The sequence below is a fragment of the Electrophorus electricus genome, chromosome 17 (assembly GCF_041902795.1).
Source record: "Electrophorus electricus isolate QZ-2024a chromosome 17, ASM4190279v1, whole genome shotgun sequence".
NCBI classification, from domain to species: Eukaryota; Metazoa; Chordata; class Actinopteri; order Gymnotiformes; family Gymnotidae; genus Electrophorus; species Electrophorus electricus.
In genome coordinates, this window is record NC_137513.1 from 3759800 (window position 1) to 3783361 (window position 23562).

At 38.9% G+C, this 23562-nt stretch overlaps 2 protein-coding genes across 7 annotated transcripts in view; both read right to left on the reverse strand.

Annotated features, from left to right (window-relative positions):
- scn4ba (sodium channel, voltage-gated, type IV, beta a) overlaps positions 1 to 5942 on the reverse strand; it is a 30391-nt gene extending 24449 nt beyond the window's left edge. Inside the window, exons 1-2 of one of the 3 annotated variants that reach the window (XM_035534510.2) lie at positions 5738 to 5942; positions 5209 to 5426 (exon numbers count right to left, since the gene is read on the reverse strand). In XM_035534510.2, the coding sequence (XP_035390403.1) occupies positions 5209 to 5426; positions 5738 to 5772 (253 nt within the window). In that variant the 5' untranslated portion in view covers positions 5773 to 5942. Of the gene's footprint in view, positions 1 to 5208; positions 5570 to 5737 lie in introns of all 3 variants that reach the window. The other 2 variants (XM_035534511.2, XM_035534512.2) reach the window with 2 other exon arrangements.
- Positions 5943 to 10782: 4840 nt separating this feature from the next.
- Positions 10783 to 22228, reverse strand: scn2b (sodium channel, voltage-gated, type II, beta). 4 transcript variants are annotated; one of them, XM_081699719.1, is made up of 6 exons: positions 21951 to 22227; positions 17851 to 18017; positions 17366 to 17576; positions 16660 to 16855; positions 16146 to 16213; positions 10783 to 12195 (listed from the first exon to the last, which is right to left on the reverse strand). In XM_081699719.1, the coding sequence occupies exons 1-5, from the start codon at positions 22021 to 22023 to the stop codon at positions 16204 to 16206; spliced, it is 657 nt and encodes a 218-aa protein (XP_081555845.1). In that variant the 5' UTR covers positions 22024 to 22227; the 3' UTR covers positions 10783 to 12195; positions 16146 to 16203. The 4 variants fall into 4 exon arrangements, with proteins under 4 accessions (XP_081555845.1, XP_081555846.1, XP_026869191.2 ...); XM_081699720.1 differs by lacking the exon at positions 10783 to 12195 and adding an exon at positions 14205 to 15114 and having other exon boundaries at positions 21916 to 22227; XM_027013390.3 differs by lacking the exon at positions 10783 to 12195 and adding an exon at positions 14205 to 15114 and having other exon boundaries at positions 21951 to 22226.
- Positions 22229 to 23562: the final 1334 nt, after the last annotated feature.

Sequence of the window (23562 nt, forward strand, 5' to 3'; positions counted from 1 at the left end):
CACTCTGCCCTACAGTAAACCTGAAGTGATATTCACTGCACATACACATCTACGCAAAAGTCAGTTACACTAGCTAGCAAACCACCAGCATAATTTACCTGTTCATAAATATAATTTACCTGCAGCCCCAGGACAACAGGGATTTCAGTCTCCACATTCTACAAGGAATGGTGTTCAACTTAGAGACAAACATGAAAGCTGAATAGGTTTGCACCCTGGCATCCCTTCAGGGGACCAGGGTGGCGTGGGCTTAGGGCTTTTGCTCACTATAGTGATAGTGGTGCCAATAGCTGACATAATGGTACCTTAAACAAAGTTTTAGAATTCAGTGTAGATAGGCAGAAATGGGAACTAACTACGAAAACAGCCTCAGCTATAGTTTCTACTGTGGTTGTGACATAATAGTTGAAAGCAAGAATGCATTTTTACTGTTGATGTTTTGCTTTAGGCATCTCTGTTATATTTACTCTACTAGGAAAGTTGGAGAAGTATACATACTAATGAGAATTATATTGTGTTTTCAAGATGAAGGTAGTGCTTGACGAACAGCAAAGGCAGGCAGTGAAACCACAAGGATGAAGAGGAATATGTATGTGACATGTTTAGGGGCTCCTTTCCTCTCAGGTGCTCTGTGAGTGAGACTGAGTCCCTCGTGCACAAAGGTACAAAGGTATTAATAAAGCATTCAGCTGTTTTCTTCTGCATGAGGTTTGATTGATTTCCAGAGTTTCCAACACACTAAGAATCCACTGCTCAACAAGCATATGTATAGTGGTGGTGGTGGGGGGGGGGGGGTACAACTAAATGCTGATATAATTAAGTAAATCAAATTATTCTAAAATTGGTTGTCTTGTGATTGAAGTAAAGAATCAGGTAAAATGGTTTCCCTTATTGTAATGGTGATAAATGGGGATTATGAGGTCATCAGCTTTTATTTATGAGTTCATACTTCTTAGCTTTAACTTCACTTCTGTGGCACTGACACACACACACACACACACACACACACACACACACACACACACACACACACACACACACGTTCTGTCCTGTCAGTGATCCCCTTCTGGCCACCAGAGGTCCAGTTCCTTCACACCAAAGTTCTGCCAGGTCTTGTGTGTTTGTGTATTAAGCCTTTCGAGCCTTTTTCCTGCTTTTCTACTCTTGTTGCCCTCCATCTCAGTATTTCACTCTGCCTTACCTTTTCCTATTTCCTAACTAAAAATCTATAAGTACAATAAAGTTATAGAAAATAACAAAAAGAAAAAAACTTTTATGCATATAAAATTAAAGTAACAAAACCAAAACAATTAAGCAAAAAATAAGAACTCTTATTTTAGTCTGTCAGGCACTCTACATAGGAGTTACACCACTGAGAAACTCCCCCATTTTCTATATTCCGGTCATCAGTTAACATTCATCTACTGTACCTATTATCTCAGACCTTGCCATGGTAATAACCAAGCTTACTTATGAGCTGAAAGGAATCGAATAGTTGAATGGAATAATCTTATGGGCCTTTTGCTAAGAGCACTGGGGAAGGATTGGTGCACATAATTCCTGTAATGCATAATGTAGTGATCTATTGTAATATGATTACACAGCATCACTGTGAGTTCCAAAGAATGTCACATACTGCAAAACAAACACACCCCTGGCCATGTACACCACTGACAAATCTGGTGTGGGCAGGAGATTCAGTATATGAACTGTGTAGATGGTGTGCATGTGTGCATATCTGTGTGTGTGTGTGTGTGTGTGTGTGTGTGTGTGTGTGTGTGTGTGTGTGTGTGTGTGTGTGTGTGTGTGTGTGTGTATGTGTGTGTGTTAGAGAGAGGGAGAGAGAGAGAGAGAGAGACAGAGAGAGAGAGTGCGTGTATCAGTGATAATCCAGTGATTCTGACCAAGGATCTAGCAACACTACTCATCCAAGAACAAAGTGTCCTACTCTTCAACAACAAAAGACATAACCCACCACTGAGAAAGGAAGTCTCCTTGCAGTAATTGTTATACTCTATACAATATTTCTCATAATATATATTGTGAAAAATTTGTATCAAACTCAGACCAGAGAGTACCACAGCACTGCAGAGTTTAGTGCTATTCTCACTCCCAACACACCCTGATTAGCCCTTCGATGGCTTATTGAGATGAATTTGAAAATGCAAACTCTCTCCTCCAGAACCAGAATCTGACTATCTGCATTAGTACCAGCAAATCCCACTCATGCAGACGATGATGTCAGCACTCAGCGCTGCTGCTAAGATTGTGGCACACATGCTGGGGCAGGACTCCAACACTAACCCTCCACCTGTGTTGAGCTTTAAGCACAGAGGTGTGAAAGACATCAGAGGTCAAGCTTCCAATACTTTATACATAAAGCCCCAGCATAGCCCACATCTACACATTCTAATTACCAACCAAGTCACCTTCTTTTATCTTGTCTTGTCTCTTAATTTCTCTTACCTTATTTTTTTTACATTTTACTTTATTTAATGAAATTTTGCTGTTTAATGATGCTGCTGTGAGAAACCTATGTGCCACTTTTGAATGATATTTATACACCAATGTTTCTAGGGCTTTCTTTTTTGTCAGTAGTGATTTGTGTCTTGCTTTGTGCTGATAAAATTTAATTGCCTAATGCTTTGTTTTTGTTCTATGTAGTCTGTTGCAATGCACTTTTACTACCAAGAATGCACTTTACTGCCCCACACAGCACAACAATGCCTACCCCCCTCTCCTCATATACTCCTCAACCAACACACACACACACACACACACACACACACACACAATTATTATCACAATTATTATTATCATTATTATTGTTGTTGTTGTTGTTGTTATCATTATTATTATTATTATTATTATTATTATTATTATTAACTACTACTTAAATGATAGTTTTTGTGATATAAATTAGGATTAATCCAATGTCTGTGATTATGTAAAAGTGTTAAATACCTAATTAACTGATTAACTGATAATTAACAGCAGTCACTCATGATATGAACTGCCTGGACTATATTCAGATTTATCTAAATGTTTTTGCATCACAGTAGAGCTATTATATTAAAGTCCAAGATGTGCTAATAACGTCTCTAACAACTTCACTTCTACCACACTTAGGACAAGCACAAAAAAATAAATAAATAAATTGACAAATAATCACAAATAGCATAATATCATACTAGTAAACTCATATTTGTCTTTTTGCCTTTAATCCTTCATGCATTTGTACCCAGAATATAAGAAAAGCTTCTTTGTCCCAGAACATTTGATTATGTTTGTAGCCACAAAGTATGTCATAAATACTTTTGCATCACTGAGGTTCCTGATATGCTAAATATTCAGGGTGTTTGCTGGACATCCTTCAGGAAGTTCAGCTCCAATGTATGTGGTATTACAGTATTAATACTGTGGCAGTAGGGCACTGTGCTGCTTAGTGTGGACTCACTTCTGGTCCAGTGCCTGAACACATCACTATACATTACTCTTCCCTCTGTCCACTGGGAGACCAATCACAGCCTCTGTATTAATTCTTTGACTCCAAGCTATGGAAGGAGAAAAGAATGTCCTACTTTAACAACCTCAAGTTCACCTTCACAATACATGAAGCATGGGTAGTGTGTTTATATGTATATGATGTGTGTTTCCGTGTGTGTGTGTGTGTGTGTGTGTGTGTGTGTGTGTGTGTGTGTGTGTGTGTGTGTGTGTGTGTGTGTCACAGAAGTGAAGTGAAGGGTATTCAAGAGTTTGTTTGCTTAAAAAGCAACAAACCCAGAGGAGTACTGAAGGCTTACAGCAGGCCAAGATGAACTGCTGCAGTGCTTTGCTGCATTAAAAGAGTGCCTGTTTGCACTGATGAATACATCGTAAAGACTAGATTCAAGCGTAACAATGAGCAGTAGGCACTTAGCAATAAAGACACTTTAGCTCCTACTGGGTTCTGTTTCATGGTGAATATTATTTTCTGCCTCTAAAGTGTAGTAAACACTAGTATCATATAAGAGTGTATCACAGAATAATGGTATATACTGTAAAGTGCCATTATTCATATTATTATAATTATCTTCTAACTACTTTACATAAAATGATATTGATCTTCACTGGTGGTAAAGCCATGCAAATCAAATCCCCCACAGTCTCACCTAATATAATGGATCACTTTTCATGCTATTTTACAAGATGTTCAAGTTTCCACTGACATCATGCAATGATATAAGAAATGGACAAGTATCTCTTCTAATGCTGAATTTACGTATAAGCTATTGTTTGTGCTACTGAGGTTATTTAACTTTGCAGGAGCTGGTAATATTGCTATGGACAACATCAATAAATGAATTCATGATGACAGATATGAAGAGAATTGTTTATTAAATATATACTGTTTCTAAATTTAAAATGATTATTTAACAACAGAATGATTTTCTTCATATGTACAGTATATACAACCTACAGACCCGAGTGACTTGCACCTTACTGGACAGATTATGATCCTCTCTATCTCTCAATCTCTGTCACTCTCTTTCTCTCTGTTTGGGACCGGTTAGTGCTGGACTTCACACCCTTTCCGGATATGGAGGGAAACCTGAGCCCTCTAACACAATCTCAGAGCAGCAAGTAAACAAGTCAACATGTCCCCCAGTCTGAACATGCCTCCCCTCCCAGTCTAAACATGTCCCCCCAGTCTAAACATGGTCCCACCCCCAGTCCCCCAGTCTAAACATGTCCCCCCAGTCTAAACATGTTCCCACCCCCAGTCCCCCAGTCTAAACATGGTCCCACCCCCAGTCCCCCAGTCCCCCAGTCTAAATATGTACCCCCAGTCTAAACATGGTCCCACCCCCAGTCCCCCAGTCTAAACATGGTCCCACCCCCAGTCCCCCAGTCCCCCAGTCTAAACATGTCCCCCCCAGTCTAAACATGGTCCCACCCTCAGTCCCCCAGTCCCCCAGTCTAAACATGTCCCCCCCAGTCTAAACATGGTCCCACCCCCAGTCCCCCAGTCCCCCAGTCTAAACATGTCCCCCCAGCCTTAATAGCTTTCCTACTTTTGCAAGGCAGAAAGCACAGCAACAAGCACAGCAACAAGCCCAGCTCAGACGAGAAGGGGAATAGCCAGATAGAGAGGGAATGAGATTAAGAGAGGTAAAGAGAGACACTAGAAGACAGGAATGACACTAGAAAGCAAAGTGATAGACTTACCAACCAGAAGTGTGATGACCACACTGGCATGGACTGCATCCCCAGACCTGGCACACCTGTGCAGGAATGATCTGCTATTCCTCTGTGCTTCCATGGCTGCTGCTCTCCTTGTACGTTTTGCAGCACTGCTGATCTGTCTGGTTCCCTCTGTGTGTCTGCCTGCTTTCACCTTAGCTTGGTCCTCAAATGGGCGCTTGTCCGAGCTGGTGCGGAGGGCTCTGGGTCGAGACAGTAGAGAGGAGGGGGAGGGAGGTGGGACTCAGCACAGAAGAGTGAAAGAAGAAAGAAAAGGAGGGGGGGGAGTCCTGGAATTCTCAGCCAGATAAGTCCAGCAGGGAGTGCCTCTCTTTTCTGTCTCCTCCTTTGCAGTGGGACCCCAAGAGAAAGAAAGAGAGTGGCAGAGGGAGGGAGAGAAAGAGAGAAAGGAGGAGGAACACTGCGTTTGTGACTCCTCTTTGTAAATATCAGGACAGAGCGAGAAAGAGTATAAAGAACCTCTTTGCCCCACAATTCAGAGGCTAGCACTTACCTGCAGTAGAGTAGATCTGCTAAAACATGCAGCATGTGGAGACACTGCCTTCATTCCTCTGGAGGCAGCAGCCGCACAGCGCAAACCCCACTCTGTAGGAGAGATAGAGAGGTCTTCTTGGTCTTCTCGTTCAGTAAGTCTGCATGTGTGTGATCGGCAGGCAGAGTAGGTGGAGACCGGGTGGAGGCAGCCAGTGTGTGTGTATGTGTGCAGTGGGAGCTACAGCAGAGGCTGGGGGGGGAGGGGCGTCTTTTAGCTTGATCACATCTGGGGAGGATCATAAACACTACTGCACAGGCTGCCACACACCAGAGCTCTCTCACTCTCATCCTCTTCATCATCCCACACGCTGACTGTACCATCTGAACTTTTGTCTAAAAGCTTGCAGTTCTATTACTGTTTGTTAGTGTCTTTTAATTCTGTTCCAACTGACTATGTTTCATCATGTTACAGAGGATACCGTATGTAGAGGGCAAAGGCAGGAATTTCCTTTGGTGAAAGTTTTAGATCAGTCTGTTTGGTCAGCAGGAAGGACCACAGAGAGTAGGAGCAGATCAAGTTTCAAGCAAAACATCACATGTCATAATCATTGCTATGTGGGTATGTTTCTGGACTGTTATGTGGACATGTTTCTGTATTTCTGTATACTATTATTCCTATCATTTATGGAGTGCTATGTCTATAACGCTGCATTTTGCATTATAGATGCATTTTAAATATGTCTACATGTTTAATCGCAGCATTCCCTGCTGGAATCTTTTATAAATACATACATACATATATATATATATATGTGTGTGTGTGTGTGTGTGTGTGTGTGTGTGTGTGTGTGTGTGTGTGTGTGTGTGTGTGTATGTGTGTGTGTGTGTGTGTGTGTGTGTGTGCATAGATAGATAGACCATACCTTACCTACTCTAGATATTATATATATATATATATATATATATATATATATATATATATATATATATATATATATATATATATATATATATATATATATACACACACACACACACACACACACACACACACACACACATCTCTTGGTCAATGTCATCCTCAGCAAGCTCTTGTCCCATTTTAAAGCCACCTGCTACCCTCCCTCTCGGGGGGGATGGTTACAGGCTGTGGAGCAGGCCAGTGGAGGTGTTAAGTTCTGTGATACAAGTCTTTTCTGGTCCTCTGGGGGAGCCATCTGGTTCCTGCAATAGAAGGTGATTGGACCCAAGCCTATGGAGGGCCCCACATAAATCAGCTGCCACAGTTCCTCCAAACAGAGAATTGCAAATCATATCATACTAAGAGAACATGATATATTTTACAGCCAACATTGTATTATTAGCCCAACACCAGCTGCACCAGATTTGAATAACCAAAATATGACTTTAAAATTTTTGGTCCAAATGAATAATCACAATGTGCTTCCAGGTCAGAGGGCAGCTTTTTTTTTTCGGCACAGTTGGCAGTGATCAAGTGACCTTTAGACTCAGATGAGAGAGCAGCTGTGTGCTGGGTTGAAGCATAATGCAGTCCCTGAATGAAAGCAGATCTGCGGTAGGACTGCAGAAACCCTGCAGAGTGTGCAGCAATAAATGTGAAGACAAAAGCGCTCAACAACGTACACCTCACATGGCACAGATACAGTACATGCCAAAGAGTAGGTGCATGTCTGAAACCCAGTTCTGTCAGAAATGCTGGTGTGTGTGTGTGTGTGTGTGTGTGTGTGTGTGTGTGTGTGTGTGTGTGTGTGTGTGTGTGTGTGATTATACCCTACATACCTTGCATTTCTATTGGATAATGTCAGGAAAAAATTAATGTCTTTATCTGTTAGTTTATAATAAAAAGATGACATTGTGTGTGACGTACTGAAGCATGATGATTTATAGAATGGCATTCTATATCAGCTGTCTCCACACCGAAACACACACACACACACACACACACACACACACACACACACACACACACACACACACACACACACACACACACACACACACACATCCTTCCAGATCACACAGCCACCCCTGTAATGCAATCTGTAAAGCAAGAGAGATAACCATACATGAAGGTTTAGAACTGATAGAGAGAGGCAGAGTGAGAAAAGGTGGGGGATAAAGAGATGAATTAGAGGGAGGCAGATGGAGGGATGCAACAGAATTACTGAGGAAGGTGGAGAGCTGCCTGGACAGTGCCAAGTGAGTGTGAGTTTGGGGAGCGATACGGGGTAGGAGGAGCAGTTTGGAACAGGGACTTCTAAACTCCAAAAGAAGAATAAACAGACAGGGAGCATAAGACAAACTTATACTTGTATGGATTTACTGTTTCTGGAATTCCGAAATTTTACAAGCAAGGATTACTTTTTTTCCCTCTGGAGCAAAAGCCTCTGGAAGAAAAGGCATCAGGGCACATTTCATAAAGAGGGAGGACCAGCGGTAAAGGGGAGCAGCACAGCTGGGCTTCTCTGCACTGCCACAAAGAGGATGATGAAGCAGAACTCAAAGCCAGAGGAAGGCAGGGTGGAGGAAACGCTGAGAAACAAGAAGTGTTGAAGACTGCAGGAGGATGGAGAAGGATGGAGAAACAGAGACAGCAGGACTGAGAGACAGAGGAACAGAGAGACAGCAGGACTGAGAGACAGAGGGACAGAGAGACAGTAGGGCTGAGAGACAGAGGGACAGAGAGACAGTAGAGCTGATAGAGGGACTAAGAGACAGAGGGATATAGAGACAGAGAGACAGAAGGACTGAGAGACTGCAGGACTAGGAGACAAATGGACAGAGAGACAGCAGGACTAAGAGACAGAGGGACAAAGAGCCCGCTGGATTGAGGGACAGAGGAGAAAGAGAAAGCTGCGCAATGTGGTCTTGAGAGGCATGTCTGAATTTCAAGTGTCTAATACTGACCTCAGAATTCTTTCAGTCATCCTCTTATTCTATTCCTCTCTGTACCACCCCACCCCATGTAAGCCCAGTGTTACGTTTCTCAGAGTATTGCTCAGGACCCTTACTACCCCAGGGAGCCTCCCCTCCCTCTCTGCTTCTCTCTTTCTCATTCTCTCTCTCTCCATCTCTTTCTGAATAAAGAAAGCATACAGCACAAGGCCTGATGGAACTGGACATAGCACTCACCTTCTGCAGATACATTTGAAGATTTTAAGGTATAACTATATTTCAAAGGAAATCATTTGTACTAAACAAATACCAGTTTGCATTTCATTGCCACTAAAATCAACAAATGCTCTGGATTCAAAAAGTAAGTAAAACCTTTTTCTGTCTTTTTTCATATCTTTGTCATAATTTTCTGTGTGTGTTATATAGCAATAGATACCAGCTAAACGCATGTACTCAAAAGTGAATACAATGGCTAATAAAGTGACTTCAAATCTCTTTTAATTATTTATATAACTTCTTAAAGTGGTTTCAATAAAACTTAACTTCCATCTGAGTTATCCACACAAAAAACTTGTTATATATATATATATATATATATATATATATATATATATATATATATATATATATATATATATATATATATGGAAGTGATCAACATGAAGAATGTATTAAAAACCATGAAAAAATTTAATAGTGACACTCTAAACAATAATTAATCTTTCTTTCTACTGGTCTAACTAGTCATTGAGCTGAATTACTCTGGAAAAACATACATTAATTAAAAAACAGTGAATAGTTTTGTTTTAAACTTGTACAAATCTCAAAAACCATGCAAAGAATGTAAATCATTTTATTTGTATTTATAAGTGAGTCTAAAGTCTAAAGAAGTTTCATTTTCCAGCACTGATACACTAAGCCATTTACATTGCAACTGGGTCACTCACAGTGCAAAGTAATAATGTTTTACTAAGTGCAGTGTAGGTTACTGAGTCCAAAGGTACCAATGTGGAATAAAATCAAGTAATTTTTAATGTGTTCTAAAATCTCTAAAAATAAATATGCGGAACATGCTCCCCAACCAATACACATGTACATATGCTCATGCACACACACACACACACACACACACACACACATACATTAAAAGACCAAGTGAGGTGTTTTGTTGATTTGTTATTTATAGATATGAGAGCATAGATAATGTACATAAAAACCCATCCACTCTGCTGTTGCACACTGCAGTAGAGTGCTTCCATTTGGATGACCTTGCAGACTGCACTGCAGATGATACCTGTTTTGCTGAGTCAGCATTGGATGTGGCAGCTGCTAAAACAGAGCACATGGAGCTGGAGAGTGAGTCAGCTCTGAAACTCTTTTGGAATTTATCTAAGACACACTTCTGTAACTCAGTAGAGTACTCAGATAATGCATTGAAGTGGCCTAGACAGTATGACCTATTGTGTTGGTGGGTTAGAATTCTGCCTGACCTCTTTCTTGACATTGTTCTCCTAATAAAATGACTAACATAGCATTGCTTTTATCCTAGTAGACATGGTGACTGTGGATTGTCAGGGTGCTTGTGTACTGATATGTATGAGAGGTGCTTGGTTACATCTGGGTAGTGGTTTCTGTGGCAGCATGGGCTGATCTCCTTGCAGTAGCTCTGCAATGCCTGTTTATCATCCCCTCTGCCCCAAATACAGCACCTTTCCACATTACTATTACTTCATGAGAATATTTTGTAACTGAATATGGATATGTGATTTCCATACAAAACCTTTTAGCCAGGTTTTAAGAGAGAGAGAGAGAGAGAGAGAGAGAGAGAGAGAGAGAGAGAGAGAGAGAGAGAGAGAATGCAGTGTAGTACCTGAGGTGTACAGAGAAACAGGATATTTCAGACTGAGGTCCTTCATATGATGTGTTATCAAAATGCTTCATTTCACACTTTGCATGCATAGCTGATGAAGAAACTCTCTCCTAAACATGTTTCATTGTAAACCTTGAATACTATACTGCAAGATATAGAAGTGTGTCTGTGTGTGTGTGTGTGTGTGTGTGAGAGAGAGAGAGAGAGAGAGAGAGAGAGAGAGAGAGAGAAAGAGAGAGAGAGAGTGTTTGAGCAAGGATAGACAAGCATTGCATATGTCTGTTTACATTTTTACACTATTTTATTTAATTACTCTCCACAGTACATATATTCCACTAGTGCAAAATCTCTTTACAATCTATTACCCAACTTAATTAAACAATCTCATGCCTGAGTGTGTATATTTCAAATCTGTTGTTCACCTGACAGTATCCTTTCATTCTGTTCAAAGTTATTCAGGGCTATGCAATGCACTTTAAACATATTAACATAATCTCATTTCATACCATATCCATAGAGGATGCTTCATTTCCCATTCAGATGACTACTGAAAAATATCATGTGAACATTACAAACAAAATCATGCATTAGATAAGGTATATAAATATATAAGGTCTTTTAACATATTATCTTATTTCAGCTATGTATCACATGTGCACTGTAAATTTAACATATGATAGTTGTCCTTTTTCTGACAGAGGATGTGGATTAACTATCAATAGAGTCAGAGTTTTCTCTCTGAACTGCACGCAGTCAAACATCAGAGCTGTTATTGTAAAACCTTCATGTTGCACTGTGATTTTTCCCAGGATCATTTAACAGAGTTCATCAGAGCAATTCATAAAATTGGTCCAGCTGTTAGAAATAAACACATAAATGGTGTCAATTAAAATTAATATACATACTTCTTTAAGATAACTATACTGTTGCTAAGGACCAAAATTATTGTATGTTGCGCGCTGTACTGCACACTTTGCCTCTGTGGCAAAATACATACCTGTACCTGTATGACTTGGCAAATTCATAACAAATAAATAAATACATTTAGAAAATATGGCATTTCCAATATTTTTGCAAAAATGTATATTAAATGCTCATTCCTTAAATGCCTAAGGAATTGTATTATGGGTATTTCATGTATTGCATGATAAGACTAACACAAAATCATGATATTTGTCTGAAGCCATTTGTATTCCATTTTATATTAAACAGCTGAAAACAACTAAATATTGCACAACTCCGTCATATTCCAGGCACCCACATTCAAAAGAACACTGCATTAAAATAAATACCCAAAAAGCCCATTGACTACATAATTATGACAAAACTACTACTAACAGTGCTTAAACATTACAAAACATCTAGTCTCAACAGTAAAGTACACTGTGTAATAGTCTAAGTATAGTCTAAATGATTAATTATCAAAAACAGTAAACTCAACATCAAGCAAATAAAGAAATGAAACATGTAAGAAAGTATATTTCAGTAGGTGCAGCCTCAATACATTCACTGGGGAGTGATAAGACCAACCAAACTCAGCAACAGCAGGACACGACATGCAAGGTCCAGGGCTGAATCATAGACTGGCTCTTCTCATGGTAAGCCAAAGCCCTCAGAGCTATACTGTAATGGGTGACCAGGGCTTTAGAAAGGCTTTAGAAATCTCCCACACAATCCCAGTGGCTGAAGAACTGAAAGAGAGTTCATGTTCACCAATGTGACCAAAATCTTAAAGTTGCATTTCTTCAAAATTGTACACCATGCCTGACAAATTAAATGCATTATTTTGATATCCTCAACATGTAAATGCCAACTAATCCAGTGCCAATCTTTTATAGTAAGATTTCAAGAAAAAAAAAAGTTTTCCCCTTACTCCAAATATAGTCGATCAGCCCATGCCTGTTTGTCTAACGTATGTGTCTTTAGTTTTGCACTGTAGCTACAGGAGCTAATATAGCTAACAAGCAACTGAAATCTATCTCACAATTAATCTTTTGTGCAAACACATAGTCAGATCTTCATACATTCACCCAAAATAACATTGGCAAGATAAGAAATGTTGTTTTTAAATGATGGATTTTGTAAAATAGCAGGAATGGGCTGTTTACAAGTTTAACTTCAACATGGAACAATACTATCTGTCACATAACCTTTTGCTTTCTGGTACAATTCCACTTTTAACTTTGGGAAGAATAAGGGTGAATAATTTTTTTTTTTTTTTTTTTGCTTAATGATTTCTTTATTTGAATGTAATTCAATTAATTATGTAGGAAAATATTCTTAGTCTACTTACATTTTATTTATTTATGTAGCAGAAATAGTAGACTCTGGGTATTAAGTAGCCATTGAACAGAAATCATTTATATAGTCCTGAATGGGATAAACAAAAATAAGTTCATATCAATTTTTTAACTAATATCATTCTTTGGTACCGTTTACTTGCTTATCTAAAACTAAGAGCTTCTTTCTTGCTTTTACTAAAGTGCAAGTGGCCCTTCATTCACAACATTGCCATTCAAAACGTTTGAATCAATATCAAAATCCAAATTTTACAAAAGGCTAATTAAACATATTTTGCATCTACTAAATTCTGCTTACAAGCTTTAAACTCTTACCTGCTCAGTGGAGCAACTAGAGGGTAGAGTTTTGAGTTATTAGTTTATGGAAGCCTAAGATGCTACTACAGCTAATCACTGATCAATTAAATACTCATTTGCAGTTTGATAAAATACAATTTTATAGCCAATTAGCCATTTTTGACATAATAAGTAGCTAACAATATTTAAGTCACATTTACTTTTACATTTCACCTGAACCAACATAACATTTTCGGTATTGCTGAATGTTTGTATTGTTAATATTATGAACAAGTATAAACAAGAAGTTAGCTGAAGTCATGGGGAAGTTAGCTGTAGTTTAGGAACATGGGTAAACTATTTGTGAAGTGCCAAACATGAGATAACTTGTTACATTTCTGTAGCTCTGTAAATGGTATGCAGATCCAGTTTATTATGTTTCTTATATCAAAACTTGCAGATCTGGGAAATCCAACCCATTCGTACTGAGGACACAGCTCAACACACATAATCTTATAGCCAAACAGGATCATTCCAACATCCTTATATTGATAAGCTACAATGATAATTGCTAATGTACTGAACTTTATAGTTAATTAACTATTAACTTCATAGTTTGAATAAGTTAATGGAGATATTCATATGTCATCATCATAATAAGTGATGTATACTTACGCTTTTAAGTTATACTATGCACATGTAAATACTACTACTGCTTTCATGCATTGTTGGGTTTTTTTTCACTTTTAAATGTCACAGTCAGTTCTTGTTTAAAATCTGATTATTTGTTATTTAATACTTTAAATTGATGCAGCCTTATTTAATTAACTGTTGCATATTTAATATATTAGAAATTCACACTACTGCTACTGTTTTTACAAACTGAAAGTACTAATGAAATAAGATCATATAATACTGTTGGACTCTACATACAACACATTTAAACCTGTTACATGTGAGGTGTCTCAGTAATATAAGCAATAACTCCTCAGCAGATTTTCTTTTATAAATATTAGAATATGAAAGAAATATTTTCGTTTCAACGCTGTTCCCTGAATTATCATTATATTTAATTGTCAGGCTCTTTTCCTTGTTGCTTGTGTATGTTGCTAATTGTTCAGTCAGTGTGTGTGTGTGTGTGTGTGTGTGTGTGTGTGTGTGTGTGTGTGTGTGTGTGTGTGTGTGTGTGTGTGTGTGTGTGTGTGAGTGTGTGAGTGTGTGTGTGTGTGTGTGAGTGCATGTGTTATGCAAATATTGTTTGAGGTCACTGTAACAGAGCATGTTATTTTTTATTTCTAAGTAAGGAAATTGATTTCTAAAGTTAAATGTGCTGCTGCTAAAAGCATTCCTGTTCTGCTCAGTGTAACCAAAGGAAAGAGCAGAATTTGTTGGGGTGGTAAAAACAGGCAAACAAGGTTTTTTTTGGAAGTATACCATACTTGTGAGTACATATCATGCTCACAAGTATAGCATGAAAACTAGGCCCACGCTCAGTCACACAGACACACACACACGCACACACCCACACAGGGAATGTTTAGGATGTTTCCCACACCAGTCAGCAAAAACAAATAAATACAGTAGTGGTATACAGAAAACATCTTAGCAGTCTTGTAACATTTTGGCAGCAGTAGGGACAGTGTGCTTCTGCCTTGTCAATAATCCGTGACTGAAGAAATAATACAGATGTGCTCATGATAATCTCTGACAATATCAGACAGTAAATGCTTTGGCAGTAGTTGGAGGACACAAAATAAAATTGTTACAAAAACAAGTGGGTCCCAGAAATAGCTTTTGGATCACTACCTTCTTTAGTGTTGTAAACAGTACTGTCATTAGTGGAAGTGTGGTAAGTGTGGTGATCTGCACTGGGGCAAGGGTGCACAGACCCAGGGTGGGCAGTGGCTGAGCTTGTCTAAATAGGACACATTTCTTGGCTGGGCAAGAGAAGCAAGTCCCACAGAAACGATGCAGTCAAACGACGATGGTTTCAGCAAACTTCAATATACGTTTTCAGGCAGGGTACATATATGTCTGCAAGAGTTGTAGGAAAAAATCAGATTGAAAGAGGATAATTAAAATGATTTATGCCATTGGCATGTTCCATCTGCCAAGGGAAGATCTAAGATCTCATCCTTGAATGTTTTGTAAACTATAAATTGATTTTTCTTTACAGCCTTTTGTAGTTCACCTTCATCTTCATTTAGCCCTTGTATCTAAAAGCCATTTTGACAACACTGAAACTTTCAGATTTTCCTTTTCTTGTTGTCATACTTGAAATAAATTTTAACAAATTACATTACACATAACATTACTGCATTGCATTATTTATTTGTATAATACTCATTATAATGTTCATTTATTATAATATTTAATTGAAGGTAAAATACAAAATGTTGTAAAACAAAAATCAAGCAATGTGTTATCAGTATTACTAAACAAATACTTAGATAATACATGTAATATAAAGATAGTATAACACTTAGATACCATTTTTTCATATATACTGCGTTGTATCTACATTGGAATGTGTGCAAACGTATTTGTGAGTCTGCGCCCGTGTGTGTGTGTGTGTGTGTGTGTGTGTGTGTGTGTGTGTGTGTGTGTGTGTGTGTGTGTGTGTGTGTGTGTGTGTGTGTGTGTTGGCGTGAAGGGGTACTTCTCTACTAACTTAATTATATAAAAGCCACAATCATTAGTAGTCATTTGATCTTGGAAGAAAAAGATGAGGAGAGTTACTTTAAATGGAGTTACTTAAGTGGTCTGATTCATTGTACAAATCTATTTCTGCCTTAAAAAATGTATTGCTCCTCTCAATCAGCACAAATAACTCATGTTTTTTTAAATAACTCCAGTTTTTTAGAGATTCTCATATCTTACATTAAACAAATATATTAAAGATCCTGACAGTGGGCTACATAAGTAATAGTCAAGGACAGTTAAAGAATTCATTACCACTATCCCCTTAACAGTTCAAAACAATGAGGATGTTAGAAAATGAAAGAGAACAATGTTAAAGGCATAAGATGGCTCTGGAGAAGGAGGAGTGGTATGTAATGTTTTACCAGAATGTGGGGGTCGGGGCTCCACCACACTTTAGGCTTTCCAGGTCAAGCAGCAAGGTTAGAGTTGTCTGTTTCAGTGAAAACAAATATAAAAAGGTGAAGCTATACTTGGCACCCTCAAGCATTTTGCTACCAGGTTGACCTGTTTATATTCATACAAAATTTTATAATGCTATTGTAACGAAACTGGAATACCTCCATTGTGGTGTGACATCAGTGAATAGTGTAATATTCTTTTCATTGACAAAAAGTAAACAGATCGATATCTAAACTAATCCAGTGTTCTCTGTCTCCAACATTGTCAACATGAAATGCAAATTCATCTCATGCATGATTCTGAATTTGCTGACAACAGGCAGTAAGTGATTCAAGTATATGAAACTCCCAGTATACAATGATTTATGGAAAGGTATATATACTATTTACTGCTGAACAGTGCAGTAAAGTACTCGAGACACAAGTGCATTGTGTAGTGCACTATGGGAAGGGAGAAAGGAACGGAAACGGTTCTCACTTGGTGCCCTCTTCCGTTCCAGCTTCTCCATCGGTTTTGCCATCCTCCTCCATCTTCTGTTCATCAGAGATGAGCTCCTGTTTCTTGTGCCTACGCACGCATTTCACCACGACCATGGACAGGATGACCAGCGCGAGCATGCCTCCAATGGAAGCTCCGATCGCCACGGCGATAGTGGAGTCCCGTGGCGGAGGCACTAGAGGCGGAACCACACACACACACACGTGCAGTACAGTCGGCCAGACACCAGCTGCTAGTGACCGTATTATGGTGATGAGATTTGATCAGGAAAAACATGGCTAGGAAAATGTGAGTGGTATTTATGAAATCAAATCATTTAAATACAAAATACAAAAATGAGTTTAATGCTTGATGTATGTACTTTATCTCAATTATTTGAAGGGTATCGCTCAAAACAAAACTTGATTTCCACAGGATTTCCACAGGATACAAAAAAATCTAAATGCTACACTTTCCCCTTTACTATAATTTAAGGACCATACATGTACTGTCCTCAAATATGTTTTCAGCTGGTTTTAGAAAATGCAGTTGTTGATTTGTTTGTTTTGGGGACAGGTGTCTTATCACATTTCCACCAGCCTTTTTGTAATCCATGGGGATTCACAATTTTGAGCTACATTCACTCTATGAAGACATAGGGTCAATGCTGTGTTTTTGCTTTCCTGCTGGTCTGATATATACTTACACTCAGGGACTACATGCAGCTGGATGATACCATGCCCCTGAATACGATCGGGAGGATTGCGCACATAGCAGTTATAGATTCCCTCATCTTCCAGCTGCACATCTGAGATGGTGATGGACAGGTCATTTTTGTCCAGGTTCCCGGCGAACTTTACTCGGCCCCCAAAACGGTCTGTCCACATAGATGTTACTTTGTTCTTAAAGGTCATAAACTAGAAAAAGAGAACAGACAGTATACAGTAGGAATTCATTCATTGCATGAGTCAAAAGCATGCTCTCTCTTCGTCCTGTAACACAGTATCAGAACCTTCTGGCCTAAATAAATCACAAGGTCCTGTCTGAGTTTTCCAATTCTTCCTAGTTGCACACACATACACAATATACAGAAAAGATATAGAATTCAAATGGCCATTAATCTGATCGTCACTGATTGCTATTAATCTGATCACCATTGATCTGATCACTATTGATCACCATTGATCTTACCATCTCCTCTGTGTCGTTTTCACTCTCCTTGTAGGTCCAGTTCATAGAAAACTTGCTGGTATCAATTCGATAGCAGGAAGTGAAGGTGCAGGAGATCTTGACCATGGTGCCATTCAGGGCATTGATCCGCTGGGCCACAACTACATCCATGGCAGAGACAGATGATGCTGTAAGAGAAGTAAGCAAATCTCAATCGATGCCATCAGTAATGATCTTGTCATTATACACCATAAAGTGCTATTAGAACAGTAATTAAAAATGCACACAAGGTCATTGACAGTATTGAAGTGCTTTTCCTGCATTTGGGTAATGCAAAATTATTTTAGGTTTCATGAAAGCTATTATTCATTTCCTAGTGACACAAAATAATTACAGTGTCTTGATACCTCAAACAGTTGTAAGCCATAAACATCTTAAAAAAGATGGTGATATGTCATTAGCAAGTAGCTAATATGCATTAAAAAGCATTATTTATATATATATATATAAATATATATATATATATATATATATATATATATATATATATATATATATATATATATATATATATATATAACTAGATAGGGTAACTTTAAGGTCATAAAGTAAATAAGTTATTATTATGACTGGTTGACTCACTCTTTCTACTATTTTCTGTGAAACAAAACCAAAAACCAGCAGTGGAAATAGCTCAGTGCTGAAGTCTTTGTACTGTATGCAAAGCCACACCCCATCCTGCAGTATATCTGCATTACAGTAGACACTTTCCAAGCATAGACACCGGAGCTTGGGCAATACTCCTTACAGTGCAGACACATAACTGCTATGCTGTTATGTTATGTTATGACACATACACATGCATGCACACACACCAGAGTTTTGCTCTGGGTACATTTCATGTAGATGTAATGTTGATGCTATTATGTAAATGCCAAATTAACTTTTAATCTCACTCTCTCTCTATCACTTCTCTATCTTTATCTCTGCCTCTCCCCCCCCCCCTCTCTCTCTCTCTCTTTCATTGTCAGTGTTAAGACTAAGGCTTTCTGGAGTCTTTCTAAACACGTGGACTTATTAATAAACACACATAGACAGTTTATTAATTAACATTTATAACAGACTATTTGAGTGTGCAATTTACAATATAAACTCTGTGTGTGTGTGTGTGTGTGTGTGTGTGTGTGTGTGTGTGTGTGTGTGTGTTTGTTGTGTTATGATAATCCAGTGGTTCCTAGCTCTGCAGCACTACATAACTCTGCAGTGAGCTCTTTTATGGGACGGCGTCCCACTGCTGCTGCAGTTATTCTTCATTAGCCAAGCTTTTCCCTGCAGGACCAGCAGCAGCTCCGTCATCTCCCTCCCTTCTCCTCTCTAATTCTCTCCATTCTCTCTCTCTCTCTCTATTTCTCTCCCTGTCTCTACCTCTCTCTATATCTGCATTCTCCTCTCTATTGCTCTCTCTCTCCCTTCTCTCCTATAAATCTCCCTTCTATCGCACCCTTATGCTATCTCTCTTTCTCTCCACATTTCTTTACTCTCTCTTCTCATTCCCCCCCCCCTCTGTGTGTGTGTGTGGGGGGGGTCTCCCCAGACGCCGCCAAGCCACTCCCTCAAAAAAATGTAAAAAGTCCTTTCTCAGTGTACACCTCTCAATGTGCACCTGTCATGGACACACACATACAAATACACACATGTATGCACACACACACAAACACGCACACATACAGACACACACACACACACACACACACACACACACATACAGACATTGCTTCTTTTTTCTGTTCTGTCTCTTAATAGAAAGATAAATCTGCAGTTCACATGCAATAGAAATCTGCAGTTCACATGTAACCTAATGACATCACCTCCTGTGCTGTTTTTATAAGAGCCTGCATTCACATAGGCACATGCTCTCATAAACCCATATGTTCACAAGTGCAAAGTCAACACTCTGCTGGGTGTGCTGCCCAATAGCAGCAGCATGTCCGTGTAACACCACCCACCCTTTCACCTTCAAGTATATTTAGTGCAGTTCCCTCAGTACTAGCCATTCCCACAGTCTTCTCCTGAGTCACTTTATTAGTTTGTTCAAACTGGTCAAATTGAAGCTGAAAATTCCTGTTTCCTTGACTAATAATTGACTATAAATCTGGAACACTCAAGAACTAAACATTTATAGGTGCATATCTCTGCATGCTTACCGATTTTATTTTGTTTGTTTGTTTAATTTCTTCTATATTTGTTCAATATTTCATTTCTTTAACACTTCATTTTGACCTTTATTGTTATCACTTGCAAATATCTGGCCTGATTTCTGAAGCATCCTACAGATCAGAGAGACTCCATGCCTCCCTTCCTCTCAGTGTCTCCAGACTCTTCATAATCTCAAAGTAAAAGGTAAATAAGAAGCTCCAGGTGAGTACCAAACACGTGCTGATGTCACACTAACTACAGCACAAGATCCTAGATCACAGTAATATAACTTTTACCCAATGCACAGAGGCAGCAAGTAATGTCACACTGATTTATTACTGATGAAACCACTGACGGATGAGTGGTATAAGATACCTTGACCCAGAGGGGATTAGTCCATTAAATGGATATATCATACATAACTATGACTGCAGGTGGCTGGCAGTGTCCCTGAACCGAGGTAGACCCACAACTATTTTGATACAATTTATTAGGCTTCCTAGTCTTTGGAAACCCCCCCCCAAAAAAAAAAACAAATGGTTAGAGTCCTTCAAAGAGGGTTCATTCTTTGAAAAGGATGGCAAGATGCCCTCTCTGGCTAACAAACTACACTACAATGTTCTTTAATTGAGGCTACAATACTGGCTGTCTGAGAAACATATATTGGTGTCTTTTTTATCACAGTCCTGCAGAAGACATTAATATTACAACCCAGAATTTTCATCTTATTTAACACTTCCTTAAATTTCTTAAATGCACATAGTGTTAGTTAATTTGGATAGTGTCCAGAGCAGGATTTTGCCATAAGGCGTGGCTTGTGTTTTTATATCTTCCACTAAGGTTGTAGATGGAAAATCTTTTCATTGTTGACATTTTGCCAAGGTACAAAATGACTACCACTACAGGAGAAGGGGAAGGTATAGTCTTTATTAGAATTTTTCCTTAATCTGTTAGCGCCAGGGAAGCTCCAGGATGGGAACGAAGCTGTTCCATGCTCCCTCTAGTGGACTTCAAAGAAAATACAATTGGTGCAATAGAATCTAATAAAATCGGCCTTTACAGCATTAAAAGGGTAGGTTATTTTTTAAATAACCTTACATCACCCATCACTTAGGAAATCTCCCAGAGCTAGTCTTGATTGGAGTAGAACAGGATGACGTAATAGAGTTCGTTACTCTTTACTGAGCAAAGCCTGACACAGAACATATTTTTTAGGCTGTGACCTGTCTTAAATCTGAAGGTAAACACTAAAAGGTTAGAACATTTTGCTGTTAGTAGTCTCCCAACTTAATAGTAGCCTTGTGCCGTCCAGATGATCCTACTTTAAAAAAAATAATCCGTGGGCAAAACTGAAAACAGTAATAATCTGAGCAATTTAACAGGCAATTACAGAGAACATTACATTGGAATTGGTTAAAGTGATGTAGTGATACTAGGAAATCCTAAAGAATAAATTGACATTTTAACACCTTTTTTGTACACTGGATGTCTTTGAACTAGTAAGAGGCACACAGAATGTATCAGAGTAAACAGAATAGAAAGACAGCCCACACAGACGGTGACGTTATGGTGTCCGACATAGTTGTTCATCAAACGTAGGCCATTACACGCAGAATAGTTGTTAGTCCCGCACAGAGGAACGGGCGAACGATACGACGGAGAAACGTGCTGACGTACTCAATGTTAATGTGTTGGTTAGTCCACTAAAGTGGTACAAAATAAACGCTAATAATCGAAGGTTGATTCCGGTGCGTCCTACGCAGCAGATCATTTTGCACAGGATCTCATTATACGCCCAATGCTCGCGCGCGCGCGCGTGCATATACACACAGACACACCGACCACAGGACACGAAAACTCAAAACCGCAGGGCGCAACGACAAATCTTACCTTTTTAGGGAGGCATTTTGGTAGTTTTCACTTACCCGCGAATACCAGCAGTACTACATAGAAAACCTTGCCAGTTGATGTCCCCTGTGATTGCCGCAAACGAAGCATTTTGCTCCCTGGAACGGAATGTTTCTTTAAATATTCAATAAATTACCAAAAAGGTATATTATTTTGGTATATACATATAAAAAGCTAAGTGCTATGGATTATTTTCAGTGCTATGATATGGCTGGCAGTGTCTGTAGCCGCAGAAATGGTTGAGTTTATGGTTGTGGTAGCGCTTGTTCGGAGTCGGGGATCTGAAGATTTCCGTTCAATCTTACGTTCCATCTCTCTGATGCAATTTCCCTCTCTGACTTGAGGTTATTGTGACTACATCATACTGTATGCAAACTTACAATATAACATTTAAACATGTAATCATTGTTACACCTTAAAGACCAGATTCTGGAAAAAGAAACCTACATCACACAAGTAAAATTATTTATGTTTAATATTCCTTGAAATAATAAACAATGTGATGCTGAAGATGCTGTTTGAAACACGTAGATCATTATAAATATTTAAGATCAATGTTCTAAATGATCTCACTGCAATGATTTCAAATCAGTAAGTAGACTACAACTGACTCACTACAGTGTACTATGAAATGCCCTTGTGTGAATGACAAAGAGCAGTAACATATGAGAATAAAAATGTAAATAAAATGTAGATAAAGCAGTAGCAAATATTATTAATGGACTCCAAGTTGTGTACATGTTGGAGGACACAAGGTAAGTTTGGCAGCAGAACATGATAAATACATCTTTAAAAAATCCAGTGTGGCCGTTGCAGCTAAACTAAAAAAGGACTACATGGTTGCACCAAGACCCTCTTCTCATTTCCTTTCTTATCAAGACCAGTGAAGTGGAGGAGACAGACAGGGAGAGAAAGAGAGAAATTGATGGTGGAGTGGAAGAGGGGGAAACACAGATCAGGGGTAGGGAACATATGGACACCGGGTGCCTGATAGGGAAAGTGTGAATGTAAGGGCTAAAGAGTGGTTGTGTGGACAAAGAACAGTTTTTAGGACTATTACGATTAACAGGCTTTATGATTATTATTATTATGAGGGCAACAGAGGCAGACCCTTCATGCCTGCCATTTTTACTAATATTTTTCTTCTCAGTGAAACACATACCTATTTTAACACTATTTTGACCTTCATCTTTATCAGTTGCAAACATCTGGCCTGGTTTCCGAAGCATTCATGGCTGTGGCATCATTGGGGCTTAAACTATCAAACTCCCAATGACTGTGCAAATGCTTTCTGCTGTGCCACTAGGGGGCCTGCTTATCTAATATTGTTCAACCAGTGTGGATCCCTTTCTTCAGTGAAGCTGCTCATTATGATTTCAAATTCATTTGTTACATTTATTTGTGTTGCCTGGTTCCAACTCTTCATTTTACTTTGTCTTGAACAAAGGAGCCATGAACTACTTCAGATAACCCCATAGTAACTCCGGCACATGATTACTTTGCACTGCTGTTTGGGCTTTTGGCTTACCACAAAACGATTATTGCTATGCTTCCTCTAGCAGGCCTGTCCTTCTTTAATTCTTGCCTTTACACTTGCAGCTGCTGTAGACACAGTGCAGCTGATTCCCC

What these genes read in the sequence shown, in the direction of transcription:
- scn2b (XM_081699719.1), bottom strand. Translation starts at nt 22,023, where the DNA reads ATGCTTCGTTTGCGGCAATCACAGGGGACATCAACTGGCAAGGTTTTC. An exon ending in AAAACGACACAGAGGAGATG is followed by an intron (nt 17,577 to 17,850) that starts GTAAGATCAATG and finishes CTCTTTTTCTAG; the next exon opens with TTTATGACCTTTAAGAACAA. An exon ending in GCTGCATGTAGTCCCTGAGT is followed by an intron (nt 16,856 to 17,365) that starts GTAAGTATATAT and finishes TTCCGCCTCTAG; the next exon opens with TGCCTCCGCCACGGGACTCC.